Consider the following 23669-nt stretch of genomic DNA (forward strand, 5'->3'; position numbering starts at 1 on the left):
CGTTTCTTGATGCTGCCGCAGCTCGTCTTGCCGACGGTGTGCGCGACGAGGTCGATGATGGCCGCCCAACGACGCGAGGGTCACACGTTGTACCCTGGCAGACCGGACCGGATGACGGCCGCCCGGGTCGCCAGGTTGGTGATGTCGGCGCAAACTGGGTTTTCTTTCTCAAATTAATATGCTTCTGGGCCAGTTTGGTCCGTCTCAACGAAATCGCTGGGTTTTCTTTCTTTAACGGGTTCTACGATCAAAAAACAAAAACGAAATGCTGTCGTTTGTTGCATGTTGCAACAGTCAAGTGCAAACCGACAGGAAAAAAAATAAACAAATAAGGGAACATGTTACATAATCACGTAGGATCAGCGGAGCGTCTTGTGGTTGTACACGTAGGATCTGGCTAAGTAGAGGTAGAGCGCCAGCTCGGCGGCGCTGAGCCCGGCCAGCAGCCAGTAGAAGTAGTCGAGGTGGGCGCGGTTCAGGTTGTCGGCAAACCAGCTATCACCGCCGTCACTACTACTGACGCCGTCGATGAGGTAGATGAGCGCGCCGCTGATGAAGCTACCGATGCCCATCACACCGGAGAAGAGCGCGAGGCCTAGGCTGCGTAGCTCGTCGGGCATCTGGTCGTAGAAGAACTCCTGCATCCCGACCACCGCGAACACGTCCGCCACCCCGATCATCACGTACTGCGGCACCATCCACGCCCAGCTCATCGGCACCGTTGCACTGGCATCGTCCACGAGGCCGTGCTCCCGTGCCGTCTCCAGCCGCCGGGCCTCCACCAGAGCGGCAACGCACATGGCCGCCAGTGACACGGCCATGCCCGTGCCCACGCGTTGCAGCAACGTCAACCCTGATGGGTTGCCCGTGGCAGAACGTAGCGCTGGCACCAACACACGGTCATAGATGGGAACGAAAACAAGGATGGCCACCGGCCCAAACGTCTGCAGCGCCGCCGGCGGGAGCTCCATGCCGGCACCGAAGACGCGACGATCTAGCGTGCGGCTCTGTTTGTTGAAGAGTGTCATGATCTGCGCAAACACCACGCCGTACGCTAGGCACGCTGCCCAGATCGGCAGCAGACGTAGCACGCCTTGCGCCTCCTCCGACGTCTTGGCATCTTCATCGACTTCTTGGAGCTCTTGGTGGTGCCTTTTCGTTGCAAGTACTATTGCAAGGCTGCGTGCGAGACGAACAAAGGGGCTCTTGGCACCGGGGATGGGTACGCCAAGGCGATAGGTGGGGGTGCCAAGGAGGAAGACGGTGAAGGCGCAAATCATGATGGCGCAGGGCACGCCAAATCCGATTGCCCAACCAAAGTTCTCTTGGGTGTAGCTCACCGTGGCGATGGCGACAGCAATGCCGATGGCTATGGAGAAGTACCACCAATTGAACAATGAGCCACGGGCCGTGCACTCCTTGGGATGGTCGGGGTCGAACTGGTCGGCCGCAAAGGCTAGGCCGCAGGGACTATTTGCGCCATGCGCAAAGGCAAGGGTGTACAGGGAGGTGTAGAATAAGGCCACTTTCAAGGACAAAGGGCGGGAAGAGAAATCGACATTGTCGCCGGGCAGCGACGGGAGCATGGACGTTAGAGTGATCATGCCATATCCCTACATTTATATACACGGTTTTAAGCTGTCAGTGTCTAGTTAACAATCAATTCCTGAAAAAATAAACTACTAGAAATATATTTTCCCCTTTGGCTAATCCTCCCAAATTTATCCATGTGGAGGAAGAACCACGCGACTCTGTGTATTCTTCATTTTTGCAACGGAATTTATATTGACCGAACGTTCGCTCTTTAGTCTCTCGGAGCGAACGATCCGCTGGCCATCCGATGGAGAAGACTGTGTCCGAGATCGCACCACGTGTCTTGTGGGGATGACAACTTTAGTTCTATGCCGTGGCGACTTTAGTTCTGTAGGGGTGGCAACTTTGGTCTGTGAGGATGACAACTTTAGTTCTGTGCGGGTGGCAACTTTACTCCGTTGCGGCAGAAAACTAGTGAGCGAACGTTTAATTCCGTAGGGTGGCAACTTTAGTTCAGTAGGGTTGACAACTTTAGTCTGTAAAGATGACAACTTTAGTTCTGTGCGGATGTCAACTTAACCGTCACGCCAGAAGGACAGGGGCGAACGTTCACTCCTTATTCTATCCCTTTTTGCAAAGAGGACCGACACGCTGATCATCTAAAAAATATCATGTTCATTATATAACAAACACATGATTCACAACAGAATATTTAAGTTTGCTCCTATGTTCCTCCAGATAACGGTCAACGCGTACCTAGCTAGCTACTACCTACCATTGTTTGACTGAACAGGAATGATGAGCATTCTATTGGTTGCACATTGCGTAACCACTCAGGCACGTCTTCCAGGCGATCCAGCGGGTCTAGATTAGACAGATTCTAAAACCCAGCAAGCGTGGAGAACTATAACGTTGCATTGGACTAATTAACTAAACTCTACATATGTTTAAACTCTAAAGAGAATGTTGTGAATAAATCGGTCCTCTTAATTATCTGTGAGAAATCAATATATATCGGTGGCGTGGTCAGCTAAAGATGATCCAACTGTCAACAAATATAGGAGTATAATATGAATCGCTGAGCTGAATTACCAGGACATAGAGAGTGCATCCGAGGATGATGGACCGGTATCGGCCGAGCCACGAGTCGGCGACGAAGGCGCCGAGCAGCGGCATGAGGCTGCCCGTCCCCGACCAGACGTTCATCGCCGCCGCGGCAGCCGCGTTGGAATGGCCCAGCGGCCCCGTCATGTACATGATCAGGTTCGCCGACACGCCGTAGCTGGCGAAAGTGGAAGCCACCTCCACCGCTGCATGATCATTTTGTTAGGGATTAATCTTTGAGTTCCTAGTCCGAGTCCTCGTGAGTTTAGAATTGGAGTTAATCTAAGTACTTAGTTAGAGTTGGAGTAGGTCAATGTTAGAGTCCTAGTCGGACTTGGTTCCGGCGGTGCTAGGCACGTCCATTACGGATTTGGGAGAAAGAAATAAAGAAAAGAGTGGCACGACAGGTGTTCCTGACCAAATAAATTTCTGATCGTGTGCGTCTTCATGTGATTGATCTTTAGATAAACCCAACACATTTTGCATATATGCTGGCCGCACTCATCCCAGTAGTTCATTGACAGTCACTAATTGATTGTAGGAGTACTAGCTTAGGACGCAGGATCGAGCAAGGTGCGTTAGTGCGTAGCGTACCGACGACGAAGAAGGCGGAGCGCCACCCCCCGGAGTTGGCGTGGCAGACAGGGCGGCCGCGGAAGTCGGAGACGCCGGGGAGCGGCTCTTCTTCCTCCGTGGGCAGGAAAGGGACCACGGTGTACATCTCCATTGATTATCGATCGGACCAAGCTACAAGTTTTGCTGCTGTTTGTTGTTTTTGATCGAGCATGGGCCATATATATGTCCTATATATAAGTACATCTGTGCCATATTTTTGTTGGTTGAGGAACAACAAATAATATATACGTGTGTGTGTGTGTATATATCAAGCGTGTATAGGAATGCCCGACGGAACGCGGTGTTTATAAATCAACTAGTATGAAGCGTCATTCGAGAAGCAACAAGCTCATTTTCTTTCCTTTCGATCTCAGGAGGAGATCATAAAAAAGCCAGCTGACATGCGAACTGCAAAATCTGAAGAAGGCTTCAAAATTGAACTCGTGGCGCTTATACAAATGTAGGCTAACTTGCTGGAAACACCGACCGCCGATTTTGCTTCAATTCCCAATTCAGAACAACTCCATAGCCTGCCCCGCATTCATATTTTTCTCTGTGCCGTTTTCTCGCAAAAAATACGTTATTCACCAGTAGTCTGTACTTCTTTTTAGTATCTTATATGGGCCGGACAGATGCGAGAAACTTCTCTTGGAGAAGGCCTTGCCAGTATAGTGGGCTGGTTCAAGTGCCTCAATGTACGTCTTATGTTGTGTCAGGGGTGTTCATCGGGTATTTTTCTGGCTCCAAGTACTTGTAATGGGCCAAGATATGAGAATCCAACCTATGCCTTTACAAGTAACTAAAGCTTTGCACATCCTTACCCGCGAAAAAAAAAAAGCTTTGTACATCCTTGAAAAAAGTAGAGCTTTGCAAAGGTTCCGCTGGCTGGGTGCCAAAATATGATACCATGTGTGTTCTGTACAGAGGAAAAAAAATCTTGAATATGCAGCTATATATTAACAGTGGAATCGGTACCTTTTGGTGCCGATTTATTACGGAGTCAATTGCCAACGGGCAGAAAAAAAAAGGCGCTACATAGACCACCAAAGATATACAATCTCAAGTATCACAAAATCTATTTTGAGAGATGAGCTCCTATTTCGGACTATAAAATTCCTACCCTTAAAGTTAGCTATTCATGATTTGTACATTGACGATCATCTCGAATAATCGACGCTTATCCATCCGTCATCAGAAATTCAGAATTCAACAACACTAGTGCATGTCTGCAGCACTGGTAGGTTCTTGCCCTGAGCGGAAGCTCTTGTGGCTGTACACTTGTAAACATAGGAGCTGGCGAAGTAGAGGTAAAGAGCAAGCCCGGCGGCGCTAAGGCCAGCCAGCAACAAGTAGAAGTAGTCAACGTGGGCACGGTTGAGGTTGTCGGCGAACCAACTGTCGCCACCGCCGCTGCCCGTTATGCGATCGATGAGGCAGACAAGGGCACCGCTGATAAAGTTGCCGATGCCGATCACGCTGAAGTAGAGCGCTAGGGCCAGGCTTCGCAGCCCGCAAGGCATCTGGTCATAGAAGAACTCCTGCAACCCGACCGCCACGAATGAGTCCGCCACCCCGATCATCACAAACTGTGGCGCCAGCCACACCCAGCTCATGGGCACCGTCGCACCGGCGTCGTCCATAAGCCCGTGCTCCCGTGCTATCCCTAGGCGTCGGGCCTCCACCAGCGCAGCCATTGACACCGTGGCCAAGGATAACGCCAAGCCTGTGCCCACGCGTTGTAGAGGTGTCAGCCCAGACGGGTTGCCTGTCGCGTAACGCAGAGCCGGCACCAGCAGCCGGTCGTAGATAGGCACGAACACCAAGATGGCCGCTGGACCAAACGTCTGTAGCGCGGCCGATGGAAGCTCCAGGCCGTCCAAGATTCGGCGGTCCAAGGTGCGGCCCTGCTTGATGAAGATCGTTGATACCTGTGCGAGCACGACACCGTAGGCTAGGCACGTCGCCCAGATCGGAAGCAGCCGCAACACATGGCGTGCCTCCTCGAACTTTCCCGTGGTAGCTTCATCTTCATGCTGGTGATGGTGTCTTTTTTGGCCCAATAAGGAGAAGCTTGAATTCCTCACAAGTGCGGCAAGGCTGCGTGCGAGGCGGACGAAGGGGCTCTCGATGCCGAGGGTGGCCGAGTAGAAGCGGTAGGTAGGGGTTCCAAGGAGGAAGACGGAGAAGGCGCACAACACGATGGCAAAGAGCGTGCCGAATCCGATTTCCCAGCCAAGGTTCTCCTGGATGTAGCTGACGACGGCGAATGAGACGGCGATGCCGATGGCTATGGAGAAGTACCACCAGTTGAAGAAGGATCTTCGGGCGGCGCACTCCTTGGGGTGGTAGGGGTCGAACTGGTCGGCGGCGAAAACCAGTCCACAAGGCTTGTCGGGACCGTACGCGAGGGCAATGAGGTAGAGCGATGCATAGAACAAGGCCGCCTGCATCGACCAAGGGCGGGAAGAGGAGTCGTTGTGGTTGGGCGATGACGGGAGAAGAACCGGGAGCGAGGATGCTATAGTCATCATGCCATAACCCTGCATGTGGTTTTTGTATTGTCAGTGTTTTGTTAACAGTCAGTATGTAAAAGGTGCGAATTTGGAAATGACAAGAAACAACCATTTCCGCTATTACCCCGAAAGAGAAAATTTTAGGAGGCAATACTTATTAAGACAGATTTGGAACCAGATTAATATTTGGCAGAAACCTTGTAAGATATTCTTTTTTATCCATATGAACAGTCATGCAGCTAGCTAGTGCTCCTGCCGTGTTCAGTTACTTGTTATTATAAAGGAGAATTCCTAAAAACTATTTTCCACTCCCTCCGTCACACGTTAAGTGATGAAATATTACATGTATTTAGATGCAGTTGGGGTATTTGGACAAATTTGAGTCATTTAATACGGAACGGAGGGCTATATTTTGTAAATATTATTATCATGTCATTTTATAGCAGACACATGATCCCATAACCGGAATATTTTAAATTTTCCAGGTCGTGGTCAGCGCATCTCACTTCCTTGAAACCGACAGATTCATTCGTCAGAAGGAGTTGCAGCATATGATTGGGAGTGCTTCACCACTCAGGCACGTCTCCCGGCATCGATCGAGCAAGCATGTTAATTAAGATTAGATAAACTTGTCAGGAAACGAGCTTATCGAGTTTGACGTCCCCTCTCTACGGTGCTAGCTGATGCCGGTAGAAGAGTGAAATTACCAGGGCGTAGAGGGTCCATGCGAGGACGATGGACCGGTATCTTCCGAGCCAGGAGTCGGCGACGAAGGCGCCGAGCAGCGGCATGAAGCTGGCCGTGCCCGCCCAGACGTTGACCGCCGTCGCCGCCGCCGCGTTGGAGTGGCCCAGGGGACCCGTCAGGTACGTGATCAGGTTCGCCGACACGCCGTAGTACGTGAATGTGCCGCCCAATTCCACCACTGCATATGTATGATTAAACGTAAAGCCTTTCTGAACCTCTCCATTAATTCTCAGATGGGTACATAACATACACAAGCATATAAGATAAGAATTAAGAACCAGTAATTGCAGTAAGTCTAAGAACATGTATGTACCGATGAGGAAGAGGGCGGAGCGCCATCCGCCGGAGCTGGAGCGGAAGACGGGCCGGCCGCGGAAGTCGGTGACCCAGGCCAGCGGCGGCTCCTCCTTCGTCTCCGTGTCCCCGTCGGCGCCGTCCACCGTAAGGAGGAAGGGGACCTCGGCGTCGCCCATGTCTTCTCCGATCCTCGACCGATCGATATACCTGACGACTGTTGGTCTTCAACGGTAGCTAGCATGCATTCGAGTATAAAAGCCGGCCGGCCTCGCGCATTGGTTGCTGAGCTTATATATGAAGCGTGTTGCATGCTGGTTCTCAAGTTCAGCTATTAATAAACCCTTTATTCAGAACAAAAGGAATTATGCGTTGACTACATCTTCGTGCTGTACGTGCTAGCTCTACCTCGTGGCTGGTGCTTGGAATACGACGTTCCCTTTGACCATATCCGTGTGGTTTGGTCGATCGACCACTTGGAAACAAAATGAATAATGCATAGTATGATTGTACTGAACGAAATTGGGGAACATTCAGATCGAAGAAATCGCCTCGTTACCAAACGTCAGCTGTAGAAGCAGCAAGAAATTTTCATGGGCCGTGGATTTTGTCATTCATGGGCCGCATTGGAAGAAGGCCTTAGAGGTTTGGACCTAAAAATATGTTCGTTTGAAAAACAGGCGATGTGTTGTCCGTCCGATCCATGCTTGAAGATCCGTGCCTTTTCTTTTTCCTTGCGTTTGACCGCTTCTCCCCTGCCAAAAGGGCCTCGGAGCGAGAGAGGATGGGGACGCGGGGGGAGGCCGTCCCTCGCAGGTAGTCCTGACAAAAAGATCCAACTTCGATAATCTTATTGAATGCTCGCTAACTCGGTTTGTTAAGGGCTCGGTTCGTTAACTAAAGAACCAAACAGGACTTTCTTTTCAGATCATTAACGATCTTAACGAGCGAGCTCGGTGAGCGCTCGTTAAGCTCGTCAGCGAGCTCGTCTCGTACATCATTTGTGAAACTTATTTTGCTGTTGGAATTGTATTGTTATTTCTCTTTTGTCTCTTTTGTTGTGTTATTTCCAATTTTTATAGCGTTGTTTAATTTTTGATATATTTTGTTTGCTGGCAAAATTTATCCCAAGCAAACAGGTAATGCCCAAAAATTTAGATCAACATACCATCTATTATCTTAATGAGTTTAACGAGCGCTCGCGAGCTCTTAACGAACCCAGCCGAATAATGATTTCAGATCGTTAACGATAACGATCTTAACGATCCGAGCTCTTAACGAACCGAGCTTAACGAACCGAACTTGCTCGTTAACCCGCCCTACTCGCAGGGCCGGCATCGTCGTGGCGGCTCCACCTCGACGGCGACGGCGCGGCGAGCGGGGCCCGCTGCCGCAGCCCTCGAAGCACCTCCACGAGAACCTAGAGGCGCCCACCTCGAAGCACACCTCCGCGAGAAGCTAGAGGCGCCCCCCGCAAGGTCGCCGCCAAGGCCCCGGCCGCTGGGCTCGCGTCTGCTCCGACCTGCAGGTTCTCCCGGGCACCATTTCTGCTTCGCCGGCACCGTGAATCGCAACAGCTTGATTTGTTCGTTAGTTTGCTGTTTATTGTTTCCGCTGCTGAACTGCGCCTCTGTGTGTTGCGGAGCTTGCTTCGCCTCTGTGTGTTGACCCGCAGAGCGTGATTTTTGTGCGTTCTGAAGCCCGGGAGCTAGTTGCAACAGCATTTAGGTAGTGTATTTCCCCATTTTTACCCATTCAGGAGGTCAAATTGATGCTTGCTTTCATCCAGATTGTACTAGGAGCGTTAAATTGGTTGTTATTTTGTGCATCCGTTCCTTTTGACTTGTTTCTTAATGCGTTATTTCACACTCCCAACCCTTTTTGTCTCCCTTGTTCTAGGTTCTTGGCCCCTTCTTTCTCCCTTTGTACTGGCGGTTTGTCTTCTGAATCACCTGTTGCTATCTTGTTTTGAGTAAGGTTTTTCCTTTCACACCCCCCTGTCCTGCATTCGCATTGATCTATACATGTGTCACATACCTACAAATCAATGTGTTTATCTTCGTGAAGGATTCAATCATTTTTTACGATTACGAGCCACATGCCCAGCACCGCTGTTTTGTTGATTCGTAGCATCGTATGTTTGTTTACTTTTGTTTCATTCAGTTTCATTTGAAAATCTATTCATTTTTATAGGCCTGCTAGCTCGTGTTGTGGTATTCTGTTTTTGCAGTGCCCTTTGTAGTGTTAGTTCCTAGTGTCTAATCAGAGGCTTATTAGATTTTGTTCTGTTACTCAAAATAGTGTTTCTGCAACTCTCTGCATTTGTTAACTCAATTTTTTTTGTGTGGTTGATAGGCGCAAGTATATAGTAAAGCATGTATACAGCAAACTTCTTCAACGCAGACACATTTTTTTAGTCTACTTTGCACCCAGTTTTTTTAGTCTATTTTTATTTTTGTTGCAATAATTTTATTGGAATATAGATGTTTTTTGCACATGAGAATCATTAAATTGCAACTTTCGCCAACTGTTTTTTGCACGATTTATTAGGCGCAATTTTCTGTACCTATTAAGCTATATATGTTCTCATGTCACTCTTGTTTTGTTGTTATCTAGGTGCAATTATCAGGTTTTTCAAACAATAATCGCTTGTTTCTTGCTAATGGAGGTACAGATTAGTTTTGTATAAGTTCATACATATCAAGCTTAACTATTTTGTTTTGAGTTTGGTTTCTCAAACATAAATTATTATGACATCTCCTGTTTTTTTTTTGTGCTGCAAGGCAGCAAGGGTCCTTGTGATGTATGCCGGAAGCCAAGCGGACCATGTAAAGTTAAACCAACAGAAAAGAGCTTTTTTTGCGTCTACCTCATCGAATTATTTGAGGACCACGTGGTATAATTTCTTTAGTTTTTGCGGTACTAATTTTACCTATCAATGTATATGATATATTCTCAAGGTCTGTATTCTCAAATAAGAGTGATTGTAGCTTTTCTGATTTCTGTTATTTTATGTTTCCCTTTTTGTGTCTATGCAGACTGTTCCTTGCTACATACGCGAGCAGTTCAACAAGTTGGCATCCGACATCGTAGCTTTGCAAAATAGCGATGGGTTTGATTACACTGTACAAGTTGAAGTCATGGACAATGTCACCGTTTTGCATGGAAACAAGTGGAAAGAGTTGATCATTGTCTAGCCCTATGAGATACCTTGACATTCATGTTTCCAGACAAGGAGGAACACATCTTCATAACTCAGTGCACAAACAAAAGGTGCCAGATCAAGCAACGACTTGATAAGTCAGCTTCGATTCTCATGTGTTTCATACTCTGTGTTTTGATTAACAGAGCCCTTTGTTTAATGCCAGATTTTCATATTTAAAAAAAATGATTGACCATGTTCGTTGTTCTAATATCCATTCTGTTTTTTTGTAGTATCTTATGATGTTTTCAACTCAAACTTGACTACAAGCTTGATTATGTTTTCTACACAAAGGGCATCTCTCTTTGATCGTGAGAAAGAGAATCTGCGCTATCATATTGGGGACGGTGGTTTTGGGGCATCAGGATTTTTCGTGCATCGTATATCCAATACGAACAGAAAGAGTGCTTGCTTAGTTCGCCCTGCCTTATGTGTTTCCTTGATGTTTTCTAGTGTTGTGACTGTTTTTGCCTTGTTAGTGTTACCAACATTAAAGCTCTGAAACTGAAAAATTGCTTTGTTCTGGTTAAGCTTGTTTCTGGCGCAATCTACTCAGTTCGTTTGTGTACTGCTTGCTTTTTAAAGCCTTACTTTTGGATAATCAGACTATACAATAATTATATCTTCTAGTTATTGCAATAAGGCTTTTTGCACCACCCTGCAACTAGGATTGCATGATTTTGAGATTGTGAATTTTTAGCTTCCACTTACCTCAATCTCGTAGTACATGCGACCTGTCTGAATGCCTTGTGTTTTAGTTTTTGCATCACCCTGCATCTGCAGCTAGGATTGCATGACTTTTGAGACTGTGTTTTATCTTCTATTTTTTGCACCACGTGGTAAATATAATTGCATGATTTTGATATGGTGCAATTCTAGCTTCCACTTAGTGCAATCACAGAGTACATGCGACCTGTTCTAATGGTTTTTTTGTGTGTGTTTGATTTTTTGAATTTCAAATATGAATTCTGGTGTTTTGTTGGGCTTAATACTCAGAACAAGTTTTTCTGTGCCCAGCTAGCTAACCTGCACTTTGTTTTTTTTCATGAATTTTTCGATGGGTGAAATTATAGCTTGCAGTTCTTGCAATCAAGAGCTACTTTGCAATACCCAGAACTAGGATTTGCATGATCCGGGATGGTGCAATTCTAGATTCGAAATACTGCAATGCCGTTGTCATGTGGGGGCGCACGTATAGGCACCGGCCACCTAGGGCAGAGAAGGACCCACTGTCTGGGTCAGTTTAGTTAATTTGAGTAATTAAGAGTTCAGATTAGAGATAGAAATGTTTCGTCCCGTAGAAGGTTTTCCCTACTATTTTCAATCTGATTAGGAGTCTGATTAGGAGTCCTATTCCAATTCTGTAAGAGTCTAGCTTGTTCTCCAAGTTTGTAAGGACTATTTATAATCCCCCCTAGTCAACCAATAAAGTAAGCAATCAAAACCTAAACCTTATTTTCCCCTGCGCCCAGGCGCCCCCCTACTTCCTGCCACGGGGAGACGAGGTTACAAGCCTCGTCCTCCCGTAGAGCACCCCTACTTCCTGCGATCTTTCTCTAGTTCCCAAATTCCCCAAGCACGTGACAATTTGGTTCAGAGCAGTCGATCTCCGTTGTGCCTAAAGCCATGTCGACCAGCCCCAAACAGCCCGATCCACCCAAAACCCTAGAGGAGCTCATCACCAAGGAGCACGAAGATTTTGAAGGCGTCACTCAGAGCCTTGGCGACGTCACCGAGGGCATCGAACTCCTCCGCAAAGACGTTACATCGACCCTTGACGCCCTTGACGAAACTTTGCGGAAGATGCAGCTGAACTACGATGATCTATCTCAGCAGCAACGGGCGCAAAATTTGGCCATCACCCGGCTGGAACGTGACCGCCATGGTGGTCCCTCCTTCGACGTAGAGGATTCGCCGCGGGCAGCCGCGCATCATGGACCCTTCCGCCGCCCGACCGCGCCGCTTGGGGCAGGAGAAGACCGGCCACCTCGCCTCTACAAGCTTGATTTTCCCACCTGCGACGGCACCGGTGACCCTCGACCCTGGCTGACGAGATGCAATCTCTTCTTCATCGGACAACGGACTCCGGCCACTGACAAGACCTGGCTGGCGTCCTACCATCTCACGGATGTCGCTGCCCTCTGGTACGGCCATCTGGAAGAGAAGATGGGGCGGCCTTTTTGGACAGAATTCGTCGACCTCATCTCCCAGCACTTCGGCCCTCCTACACGCGCCAACCCCTTCAGCGAGCTGATTTCCCTGAGGCGCACGGGCTCGGTGGCTGACTACACCAGGCAGTTCCTACAATTGGTGTCTCGCGTCAAGTGGATCCCGGACGAAGCGGAGCGCAACATCTTCACCAACAACCTTGGCGAGACGCTCAAAACCCAGGTCGAGATGCTTCGCCCGACTTCACCATCCCATTCACCGTGGAGTGTGACGCCTCGGGCTCGGGGTTCGGCGCCGTGCTGCACCAAGGCGCAGGCCCTATTGCGTATTTCAGCCTGCCGATCGCTCCTTGTCATGCGTCCCTGGCAGCCTACGAGCGTGAGCTCATTGGCCTGGTCCAGGCAGTTCGGCATTGGCGGCCGTACCTATGGGGACGCTCCTTCATCATCAAGACGAACCACTACAGCCTCAAGTTCCTCCTCGACCAACGCTTGGCGACCATACCCCAACATCATTGGGTTGGCAAGCTTCTGGGGTTTGACTTCACCGTCGAGTACAAGCCTGACCGCCTTAACACGGTGGCCGATGCTCTTTCTCGGCGTGACTTCTCCGACGCCAGTGCATGTGCCATCACGGGTCCCGCCTTCGACCTCTTCGACACTCTTCGCCAAGCAGCCCATACTGACCCTGCTCTTGTCGCCTTGCGTGAGCAGTTGGAGGCCGGTGAGTTAGGGTCCCCTTGGGCCCTCGTGGATGGACTGGTCACCTTCGAGCGCCGCGCTTATGTCCCTCCGTCGTCTCCATTGGTGGCCGATGTTCTGCTGGCAGCACACGACGAGGGCCATGAAGGCATTCAAAAATCACTTCACCGACTTCGCCACGACTTCCACCTTCCGCAGGCCCGCGCTGCTCTACAGGACTACATTTGTGCATGCACAGTATGTCAACGCAACAAGACAGAGCAGCTCCAGCCGGTTGGCCTACTTCAGCCCTTAGTGGTGCCATCCCGTGTTTGGAAGATATCTCCATGGACTTCATCGAAGGGCTGCCAAAGGTGGGTGGCAAGAGTGTCATCCTCACCGTCGTCGACCGTTTCTCCAAGTATGCCCACTTTATTCCATTGGCGCATCCCTACACAGCGAGTCAGTGGCCAAGGCTTTTCTTGCCGACATTGTTCGCCTCCACGGGGTTCCGGCCTCCATCGTCTCGGACCGTGACGTGGTTTTCACTTCTGGATTTTGGAAAGCCCTATTTGCAACTTCCGGCTCTTGCTTGCATATGAGTTCGGCATTTCACCCTCAATCGGATGGCCAGTCAGAGGCGGTCAATTGGGCCATTGGCATGTATTTGTGCTGCTTCACTGGCGACCGTCCTCAGCAGTGGCTTCATTGGCTCCCTTGGGCGGAATATTGCTACAATACTTCCTTCCACACCGCCCTGAAGGACACGCCTTTCCGTGCGGTTTATGGTCGAGACCCTCCGTCCTTGCGGACGTATATGTCGGGGGAAATCCGCAATCAAGCCATGGAACGCAACATTGCCGACCGCGACCAGTTTTTGATTGACGTCCGTGAGCGTCTTGTCCAGGCTGCCCAGCACTACAAGCACTATTATGATGGCAAGCATCGGTTGCTTTCCTTTGACGTCGGCGAGTGGGCTTGGCTGCGCCTACACCACCGTCCAGCAGCCTTCCTGGGCACAGGAGCAAAGGGCAAGCTGGCACCAAAATTTTATGGTCCATACAAAGTCATTGGGAAGATTGATTCGGTGGCTTATCGCTTGGAGCTGCCGCCTCATGCTCGTATTCATGATGTCTTCCATGTTGGCCTTTTGAAGAAGTATCATGGGCCTCCGCCTGATGCGCCGCCTGTACTGCCCGCTATGTTTCAAGGACGCGTCCAGCCTACGCCAACTAAAGCCTTGCGTGCTCGCCTTGCCCGTGGTGTACAGCAGGTCCTCATCCAGTGGGCAGGACAGCCGGCTTCAGCAGCTTCCTGGGAGGATGTTCCGGCCTTCAAGGAGCGCTACCCAGCTTTTCAGCTCGAGGACAAGCTGTTTCAGAATGGAGGGGGAGATGTCATGTGGGGGCGCACGTATAGGCGCCGGCCACCTAGGGCAGAGAAGGACCCACTGTCTGGGTCAGCTTAGTTAATTTGAGTAATTAACAGTCTAGATTGGAGATAGAAAGGTTTCGTCCCGTAGAAGGTTTTCCCTACTATTTCCAATCTGATTAGGAGTCCTATTCCAATTCTGTAAGAGTCTAGCTTGTTCTCCAAGTTTGTAAGGACTATTTATAGTCCCCCCCCAGTCAACCAATAAAGTAAGCAATCAAAACCTAAACCCTAATTTCCCCTGCGCCCAGGCACCCCCCTACTCCCTGCCACGGGGCGACGAGGTTACAAGCCTCGTCCTCCCGTAGAGCACCCCTACTTCCTGCGATCTTTCTCTAGTTCCCAAATTCCCCAAGCACGTGACAGCCGTAGTCTCTGCAATCCTTTTCCATTTTTTTACCTTTTGTTATCATTTGTTCTCTGTGCCCAGCCACCATGTTTTGATATTTGTGTGCCAACCTTTGTTTCATAATTTCATAAACTTGATTGGGTGTAATTATAGCTTGTAGTTCTTGCAAACAGGATTTTTTGTACCACACTGTAACTATAATTGCATGATTTGATATGGCGCAATTGTAGCTTCCAATGAGTGCAATCTTATAGTACAGTCTTTTATGAATTCAGATTGCGGTTAATGTACTAACTTTTTGTTTTGAATTCAGATTTCAATTCAAACTTGTTATTGGGATCAATATACTAAGTTATTATGTTTCCCTTTTGTTTTCATTTGTTCTCTATGCCCAGCTACCATGTGTTGATTTGTGTGTGCCAACCCTTGTTTCATAATTTCATAAACTTGATTGGGTGTAATTATAGCTTGTAGTTCTTGCAAATTGGCTTTTTTGCACCACACTCTTAACTATAATTGCATGATTTGATATGGTGCAACTGTAGCTTCCAATTAGCGCAATCTTCTAGTATAGTCTTTTATGAATTCAGATTGGGGTCAATGTACTAAGTTTTTCTGTGTCCAGCAGGCAGTAATCTTGGGATTTTGCATGGGTGTAATTATATATTCAGAAGCTAGAATTGTGTGGTTTTGGGATGTTGCAACTCTAGCCCCAAGTTAATGTAATTTGGAGCATTTTGCAATACTTAGCAAACAGGATTGCATGAGTCCAGGATGGTGCAATTCTAGATTATAGTTAGTGCAATCAGGAGCTTGTGCAATCCGTTGGGGTGTTGCCTGTGAATGTTTGTTATTTTAGTTCTGAGCAGATGTTATATTTCCGTGTTCATATGGAGGTGCATACCCCATGCCCTAGTTGCAACTGTTTTTTTTTTGTACTAATGGTTTCTTTATTTCATTTCAGAATTTTCCAGAATCAATTACATCTCTTCTTAGGACAGATAAAAGGGGCCAAATGCTTTATTTATGTGAGTGAGCGAGAGTGCGAATCAGAGTTTGACTTTCGTATCGATACTAATGGTCGTATGGCAACAACATGATCTACTCTGTGGAAAGTTTTTGCTGCCAAAGCTAAGTTCAAGAAAAATGAGCTCATTTCTTTCAACATCTTCGAGGAATTGGCACGCCTAGTTGTCTCTGTGTTGAAGCAGGGGCTGTTAAGTTGTCCCTGTATCACACTGTGGGAAGGTTTGCCCCCCTGATTTTTATGTCTTCTGCTGTACTTACCCCTGTCTTGAACACTTCGTTACGGTGTGCTGGTTTTATAGGTAGACCAAAACCAGAATTCTGCATCATGAACCATGTTCTGGTTTGTTTTGTCATGCGACTGTTTGGAGTTCTACTGTTTTCAGAATTTGCATGTTGTGAATGTTTGTAGTGTCATGTTATCAGTCGATCTGGTGTTTGTGTATGGCATAACAAAAAGTGACTGTTTTTTACTCCAAAAGCAGGCGCCTGCTCTGAGGAAACAAAACAGGTGACTGTTTTTAAAAAAACATAACAGGCGTCTACTTTTGGAAACAAAAACAGGCGCCTACTTTTTGGTAACAAAACAGGTGACTACGCAATAGACAGACCCAAATTTGTTGGGCCGTATTTTTTGTTGGGCACGGGCTACTGGCCTGGTCTGAGTGGCCTGAATCAATCCCAAAACGCCGTATCCGTAGTTTCTTCTCTCTTTGCTTCTGGTTCTTTCTTTCTATAACACCGATGAAAGAAAAACATCCTCAATCTATGATCCAAGAGGTTGTTATACGGGAAAAAAATATCATATGGAGTAGATGAATTGGAATCTTCCAAAATTTTCCCCTAATTAGAGGTGGACGGAGTATTGGGTACGGGAGAATTTGCCTAATTAGAAGGCCATGCTTGGGAGAGTGGTTTTGCTCGGCAAAATTTCAGTTCAACTTAATTTGACATAGATAGAGAAACTTTATCTACTAACAATACGTGTATTTGGAAATATGCTAATTGAAAAACACGTACGTACGCACGTATACTAGGAGTACCACAAGCAGATAAGTAGAGATCATGTTCTCTTCTCTTTTGATAGACACAAAGTTGTTACCTGCACAAGGCAAGAAAGCAAACACCGACCTCTCTTATTTCTGCCCGAACCAAATTAAGCTTGGAAGGAACACCGTTGCCCGCTGAAACAGAACACGGCCGACACACTCAACTGTCGATCATAGCTAGCCAGCCTTGCACGCTAACGCACGGCCGTTACACGCACACAAATCAAGTGACAAACTATCAACCAAGCATTCAAGCAGAAGCCACGGCAAAGTCCTCCTTCTCGCCGTCATCACCATTGGGGCTGCTGCAGCTACGGCGGATCTCCCCAACATTCCCGTCGGGCCTAGGCGCGTTAACAAGCTTCTCCATAGACTTGACAAACTGCTTAAAAAACTTGTCCTTACTCCCCGCAAACCTCTTCACAATAGGCGCCGTGTCTTTATCCTTCACGAGCGCCATGTCAGAGGTGAACACGCCCTGGTTAAACATAAGCGCCTTAAAGTACCCATTGTCGAACACGTCCGGCGTGATCACGTCCAGGTTCTGCAACCGATCAGGCTCCACGCTGCAATTGGCAGCGAGCTTCTTGGAGAACGTGTCGTCCTGCTTCGCCGACCGGTCGGCGAAGAACCGGCACCCGGCGCGGCCCACGGTGTGCACGCCCGAGAGCGCCACGAGGTCCGTCAGCTCGACCAGGCCACGTGTCCTGAAGGCCTCGAAGAGCGCTGCCACGCTGGAGGTGATCGGGGACGGGAGCGTCATGACGGCCTTTGCGGATGCCGGGGTGAGGCTGTCGAGGTTGCCGAGGGGGACGGTGTAGTTTGGGCCTCCGGAGAAGACGACGGCGTCCCGGGTGGCGAGGGCGGAGATGTCGGCGCAGGAGACGGTTGGGCCGCAGGCGGCGTGGGCCTTGGCCCGGATGGCGTCGACGAGTTGCAGAGCTCGGGGTTGCAGGGTGAGGTTCGGGCCGAGGGATTGCTCGGAGTTTCGGCCCGTGAGGAAGACGGAGCCGTCGCAGCCCTGCGGGAAGCAGTCGTGGAAGAAGACCCGGAGGAGCCCGGCTGCGAGCGCGATCTCTTCCTCGAGGGCGGCTTCGACGGAGGTGCGGACTATGGATTCGAGCTCCGGGCATGAGTCGGCGTGGAAGTGCGGCGACAGTGCTGCTGCTGCTGCTGGGGAGATCGTGAGCAGTAGTAGCACGGCGGCGACCATGGCCGTCGCCATTGTCATGCTTGCTGGCTGGTGGTGTGGTGTCAAGTAAGCTTTGTGGGTTCTTCTTGTCATGGTTCCCAGAATGGTCGTTATTTATAGGCGGGAAAGTGGCCAGGAGACGGGTAAAGTTAACGAATCCGGGCTCCGTTTTGTTCACGTCGCCGGTCGATCATCGGTCTCCCTCGACCCTCGTCCTGCAGGCTGCAGTGCGTGTCAGATTGGGCTGTGGGCCTTTCGAGAAGAAACGTGACATTTTATTGGGCTATGAGCCGTTTCCTGCAAGGTCAGGACCTGAAGAGGGCCTTGGGGTTTGTGCGTGGAAACTTACTGGGCCTTTTTCTCTTCGGAACGGAGATTCTAATTGGGACACGTGCCCGACTTGGTCTATCTGCTCCCTCCCGAAGTCCCGATCCCCTCTCTCCCGTTTTCTGTTCCTCTCGACGCACTCTCCCTCTCTTTCTCCTCTCTTTCTCCTCCTGATGTGGGTCTCATCCTGATTGAACCCAGGTGTGGCCCTCAAATCCCGAGCTGGGCGCGGCGCCAGAGCACGACGGACACAGCAGCTAAGGAGAAGGGCGCGGCCGGCGGTGGAGCACTACGCAGATGCGGTGGAGAGGGGCGGAGCTTGCGCGGGCCATGGTGGCGGAGCAGGCCGCGGCTGCAGCAGAGGGGCGGCGGAGTAGCGCGGGGGAGGGGCCGAGCTAACAGACGTCGACACGCCATGGACAAGGAAGGTGGGAAGGAGACGCCATGGACAAGGAACAGAAGATGCCGCCGCCGGCGGGAACGGCTGGCGACGATGCCCACACTCGCTCTACCACTGCATGCTTCCTGTGCCACTGCTTGTTGTGATGACTGCTCAACTGCTTGCTTTGATGACTGCTGAGCTGCTTGCTGCTTGGATCGGCTACCTGGTGATGGATCTGTCGGATGGAATTGTGATCTCACTATTGCTCCTATGGTTCTTGGCGTTAGTAGTACTCAAATAGAGACAAGCGTGAGAGGAAGAGAGAGTTAAGCTAGCGATGGAGGTGTGGACGTGTGGTGTACTGGTGTGGCTACGGTGTGATGGATTGATGACCATGTGTGGGAAATCAGGTATCCAAGGGTTTACTTGGGAATTGGCTAGTTAACCCTGGTCTTGTTAATCGTCGAGGATTGGGCAAACTTGTTGTGAATGAGGAAGGCTGTATGATGTTGACGATGCATTCTCCTAACTGAGTAAAACCGAGGAAGATAGGTTGGCATGGATAAATCGGCAACTAGACACATTTAATTTGGGAAGTACACACATTTAATCTGACAAGTGAGCATAATTATGGATAAAGCGGCAGTTAGGCACATTTAACCTGGCAAATAGGCCAATTAATCTGGCAAGTAATCATAATTAATCTGGCAAATGGACATGGTTAACCTAGCAAATATGCATAATTAAACAGTTAAGTACTCCCTCCGTCACATATTAAGTGTCGAAATATTACATGTACCCAGACGCATTTTAGCTATAGATACATCCATATTTAGACAAATTTGAGACACTTAATATGAGACGGAGGGAGTAGGTATGATAAGACGATAGGTCGGCACGGATAATCCAACAAGTAGACACAGTTAAGCCGGCAAGCCTGTACATGAGGGGACATATGCATGAATAACTCGGCAGGTAGACACATTGACATGACAATTGCTAGGGCTTAGCTAGCTATGTGAAATGTACAGTGTTGCTTGTGGTTGTTTGTAGATGTGATGGGCCTTAGCCATGTGAAATGTCACAAACATACATATTTTCTCTCAACTCTTGTTCATGGTGATACTTAGTGATCTTGGCTTGGTACTTTGTTGTGCTAGCAATGTTCAATTGCCATTTTGTTTACTCCTGATGACCAGTTTATTTTTCCTAGTCACTATGTCGTGCACTACTAAGTACTATCTACTTGTATGTTGTTTGCTCCTAGTTGCTATATTGTCTGGTCATAATTGCCATGATGTTAGGTAATAGTTGCCATGTAGTTTACTACTAACTACCATGTACTGTCTAGTTGACATATTGTCTGGACCTAATTGCCATGATGTTAGGCCATAACTGCCGTGTCGTGTAATGCATGGTTAACATGTTATTTGGTCATAGTTGTCTGATCATATTTGCCATGATGTTGAGTCATAGTTGCCATGCCGTGCACAAGTGATTATCATGTCATACACTATCTAGTTGTCATGTTGTGTGGTCATAGTCGTCAAGTTGTCCATGATGTTGGGTTATAACTGCCATGCCGTGCACTACTAACTATCATGTCGTGTAATAATTAGTTGCCTTGTTTTTTTGTCACAGTTGCCATGATGTTGGTCATAGATGGCATGTCGTGCACGTCGTATACTATCTAGCTGCCATATTGTCTGGTCATAGTTGACATGATGTTGGATCAAAGTTGCCATCCCATGCACTACTAACTGTCATGTCGTGGTAAGTAGACGTTGATAAACTAGCAAGTAAGCATTGTTAACTTGGCAAGTACGAATACTTAGCCTGTAAAGTATGTGTCGATAAGTCGACAAGTAGGGACGGATAATCTGACAAGTGTTGGTAAATCGACAAATAGGCACATTTAACCCAGGAAGTAGGATTCGATAAGTCGGTAAATACGGAAAAAAAAAACTGTTGCTATGACTTCATGATATATGTGAAACTGACCTGCTTTTTTAGGTGCTCTGAAGTATACTGATGAACGGATTAAAATTGATCAAAATTTAATACAATGTAAAAAACAAGTGCAATTTTGGAGTGAAAAAAAGCGAAAAATGCTAAAGCAAGATGGCTAGACTGGACTGTGCTTGGGCTGCGCTGCCCACACGGGTGCTTCAACTAACGTGTGCTTCGGTGGCGAAGACAGCCGGAAGCGGCCGCTTGCTGCGTGCTGCGTGCACGAGGGGCGGGTGTGAGGGCGTCGCTGGCCACGCTTACGTGGGGCACGCCGCGACGGAGTCCGTACCGTACTCTTTGTATTATCCTCTCAAAAAAGGAAGAGTGTTCTCTAGGGAACAGTGAGAAATATAACTTTCGAAGGTGCGTCGAAGTCACAGGCCCTTGTGCGCGTTGTCTTTAATCGATGGACATGTTGAACCAACATCCAAAGCAGCTCTGAAAGTAACACCGTCCACGAGGTAGTCGTCGATCGTGGCCGGCACACGCACTTCCACATGCACCCCACGTAGAGATGTTCCAATCTCTCCTTTTCCCATAGCTAAACCACAAATTGAACCACATGCAACAGCAAGAGCCTTGTCATTATTGTCACTACACGATCGAACCAAAAGCGGGAAACACACACACTCACACACATCTCAAGATGCTAAAATGAAACACACGCGGATCGATTGACGCTAATGAAATGACAACAGGGGAATCAATCAAGCCGAAGCCGCGAAGCCGTCCTGCTCATCACCGGCTTCGACGTCGACGGTCTCGACGACGCGAGCCGGGTTGCGGCTGAAGCAGCTGCGCCGGATCTCCCCGACATTCCCACCAGGCCTAGGCGAGGCAGCAAGCTTAGCCATGGATTTCGCAAACTGCTGAAAGAACGCGTCCTTGCTCCTGGCAAACTGCCTCACGATGGGCGCCGTGGCCCGGTCCTTGATGAGCGCCATGTCGGAAGTGAACACGCCCTGGCCGTTCACCAGCGCCATGAAATACCCGTTGTCGAACAAGTCCGGGGTGACCACGTCCAGGTTCTGCTTCACGGCCGGCTGCCGGCTGCAGTTGGCCGCGAGCCGCCTCGAGAACGCGTCGTCCATCCGGCCGGCCCTGTCGGAGAAGAAGGGGCACCCTGTCCTCCCGACAGTGTGCGCCCCGGACAGCGCCACGAGGTCGGCGATGTCGGCCAGCCCCTTGTCGCGGAAGGCCTTGGCGAGAGCGGACACGCTGGACGTCCTGGGGGACGGGAGGCCATCGACGAGGTTCTGGGCCGCAGGGGTTAAGCTGTCCATCTGGCCCTGGGGGACACTGTAAGAGGGTCCGCCGGAGAAGATGACGGCGTCCCGGGTGGCCAGGGCCGAGATGTCGGCGCAGGAGACGACCGGGCCGCACGCGGCGTGGACCTTGGCCCGGATGTCCTCGATGAGCTGAAGGGCCTTGGGTTGGAGCGTGGCGTTGGGGCCCATGGACTGCTCCGTGCCCCGGCCCTTGAGGTAGACAGAGGCGTCGCAGCCCTGCGGGAAGCAGTCGTGGAAGAAGATCCGGAGGAGCCCGGCGGCGAGAGCGATTTCGTTACGGAGGGCGGTTTGCACGGAGCTGAGCACGATGGACTCTAGCTGCGGGCAGTTGGCCGCGTGGAAGTCCGGTGAGAGGGCGGCGGTGGTGGCGGCGGCGGCAGAAGAGAGCAGCATGGCCATGGTCACCATGGCTGCTAGTGCACCACCGGAGCTCCTGCTGCTGCTCGCCATTGTTGTCTTGCTGTGTGTTGTGGACTACTGTGGAGTAGCTAGCTTAATTAGCTCGTGGCTGGCTCTAGCTAGTCACGAAATGGCCGTTATTTATAACGACGGGGAAGGGAACTAAGGTATATGCTGCTGGCCAATCCAAGGCTAGATCACCAAACGACTCTCTGTGTGCCTAATTCCTTGCTGACAATACTAAACGAAAATTCAAAGAAGACTTTGGGCCATTTTTGCCGGTCAAGTATTCTGTAGGTAGCTTCAAATAAGGCTTCACACTTTGATGTGTACTTAACTAATTGCGGGCCGGGGCCGGCCAGCCTAATGAAAAGTATATGCTGCATGCCTAGCTATCCGTGGAAGATAGTATTCCATCCGGATTAATTGAAAACGATTTTTTTCTCGTAGATTATTTTCAAGAAGCTTTGGGGTCGATCGAATCGTGCTGCGCACTTGAGAGGCCTTCGTTACAGCCTATGCAACTCAAATGCACTTATGCACCTCACATTGGTCTAGCAGGCACTCAATTCCCTCCCTAATTTTATTAGCATATAGAGTACTACACTAAAGTGGGTCTTACTATTTGCACATAATATGGCACACGGGTTGTGTCTAACATTGGGTTTGCGTCGATGCCACTACCCAACTCGAATAGTCTATATAGATTGTACAGTGGGTCGACTCATATTTATAGTACTCAAATAATACTAGGAATATGCTATGTCTAGCTCGAATAGTGCTGAGATATACTGTCTAATAGTATATGGACTATGTTGTGTGTAACATTGGGTTTTGGTGGATGTCATATTATGGTAGTAGGTCGGTCCTCGTGCATGCATGTGCGAGTGTGGTGGAGGCGCGCCTTCACACTGAATATTTTTTGACGCCCACGTTCTGGGTCATCGCTAAAGGATATAGAGTGCCACACGGAGCACTATAAACATCTATCGAAATTATACCAAGTGTGTGTATGTATGTATGTATGTATGTATGTATGTATGTATGTATGTATGTATGTATGTATGTATGTATGTATGTATGTATGTATGTATGTATGTATGTATGTATGTATGTATACGATCGAGCTCACACCAGATAAGCTTGGCTTCCTCAATTCATTCAAAGTGACCGATATGAGAGCGACATCTCAACGGAGAGCTCTATTAATTGTACACATTATGCGCAAAGCAAGGCAACGCCTTTGTTTAATTTCGTTTCATTTCAGCAAATTAAAACATCCAAGAAACGACAAGTCGATCAAGTGCATGTCTCTGCTCCGTTGACGTTCTCCTTAATTTGATTGGCCGCCATCTTGG

At 49.1% G+C, this 23669-nt stretch overlaps 4 protein-coding genes across 5 annotated transcripts; all 4 read right to left on the reverse strand.

Moving 5' to 3' along the window:
* Positions 1–359: 359 nt before the first annotated feature.
* On the reverse strand, positions 360–3364 carry LOC100831794 (protein NRT1/ PTR FAMILY 5.10). The gene is made up of 3 exons (XM_003579481.1): positions 3232–3364; positions 2626–2843; positions 360–1613 (listed from the first exon to the last, which is right to left on the reverse strand). Exons 1-3 carry the CDS (start codon positions 3362–3364, stop codon positions 360–362), a joined length of 1605 nt encoding a protein of 534 aa, XP_003579529.1.
* An 880-nt stretch (positions 3365–4244) lies between these two features.
* Positions 4245–7036, reverse strand: LOC100832094 (protein NRT1/ PTR FAMILY 5.10). Of its 2 annotated transcripts, XM_003579482.2 has the most exons (3): positions 6826–7036; positions 6473–6690; positions 4245–5792 (listed from the first exon to the last, which is right to left on the reverse strand). In XM_003579482.2, exons 1-3 carry the CDS (start codon positions 6983–6985, stop codon positions 4452–4454), a joined length of 1719 nt encoding a protein of 572 aa, XP_003579530.1. In that variant the 5' UTR covers positions 6986–7036; the 3' UTR covers positions 4245–4451. The 2 variants fall into 2 exon arrangements, with proteins under 2 accessions (XP_003579530.1, XP_024311921.1); XM_024456153.1 differs by lacking the exons at positions 6473–6690; positions 6826–7036 and adding an exon at positions 6272–6372.
* A 9667-nt stretch (positions 7037–16703) lies between these two features.
* On the reverse strand, positions 16704–17986 carry LOC100832395 (cationic peroxidase SPC4). The gene has a single exon (XM_010242352.2). The coding sequence runs from the start codon at positions 17941–17943 to the stop codon at positions 16963–16965; it is 981 nt and encodes a 326-aa protein (XP_010240654.1). The 5' UTR covers positions 17944–17986; the 3' UTR covers positions 16704–16962.
* A 3152-nt stretch (positions 17987–21138) lies between these two features.
* Positions 21139–22447, reverse strand: LOC100840082 (cationic peroxidase SPC4). Its single transcript, XM_003580828.4, has one exon. It carries the CDS (start codon positions 22360–22362, stop codon positions 21331–21333), a length of 1032 nt encoding a protein of 343 aa, XP_003580876.1. The 5' UTR covers positions 22363–22447; the 3' UTR covers positions 21139–21330.
* Positions 22448–23669: the final 1222 nt, after the last annotated feature.

This window comes from Brachypodium distachyon, chromosome 5 (assembly GCF_000005505.3).
Source record: "Brachypodium distachyon strain Bd21 chromosome 5, Brachypodium_distachyon_v3.0, whole genome shotgun sequence".
Taxonomy (NCBI): domain Eukaryota; kingdom Viridiplantae; phylum Streptophyta; class Magnoliopsida; order Poales; family Poaceae; genus Brachypodium; species Brachypodium distachyon.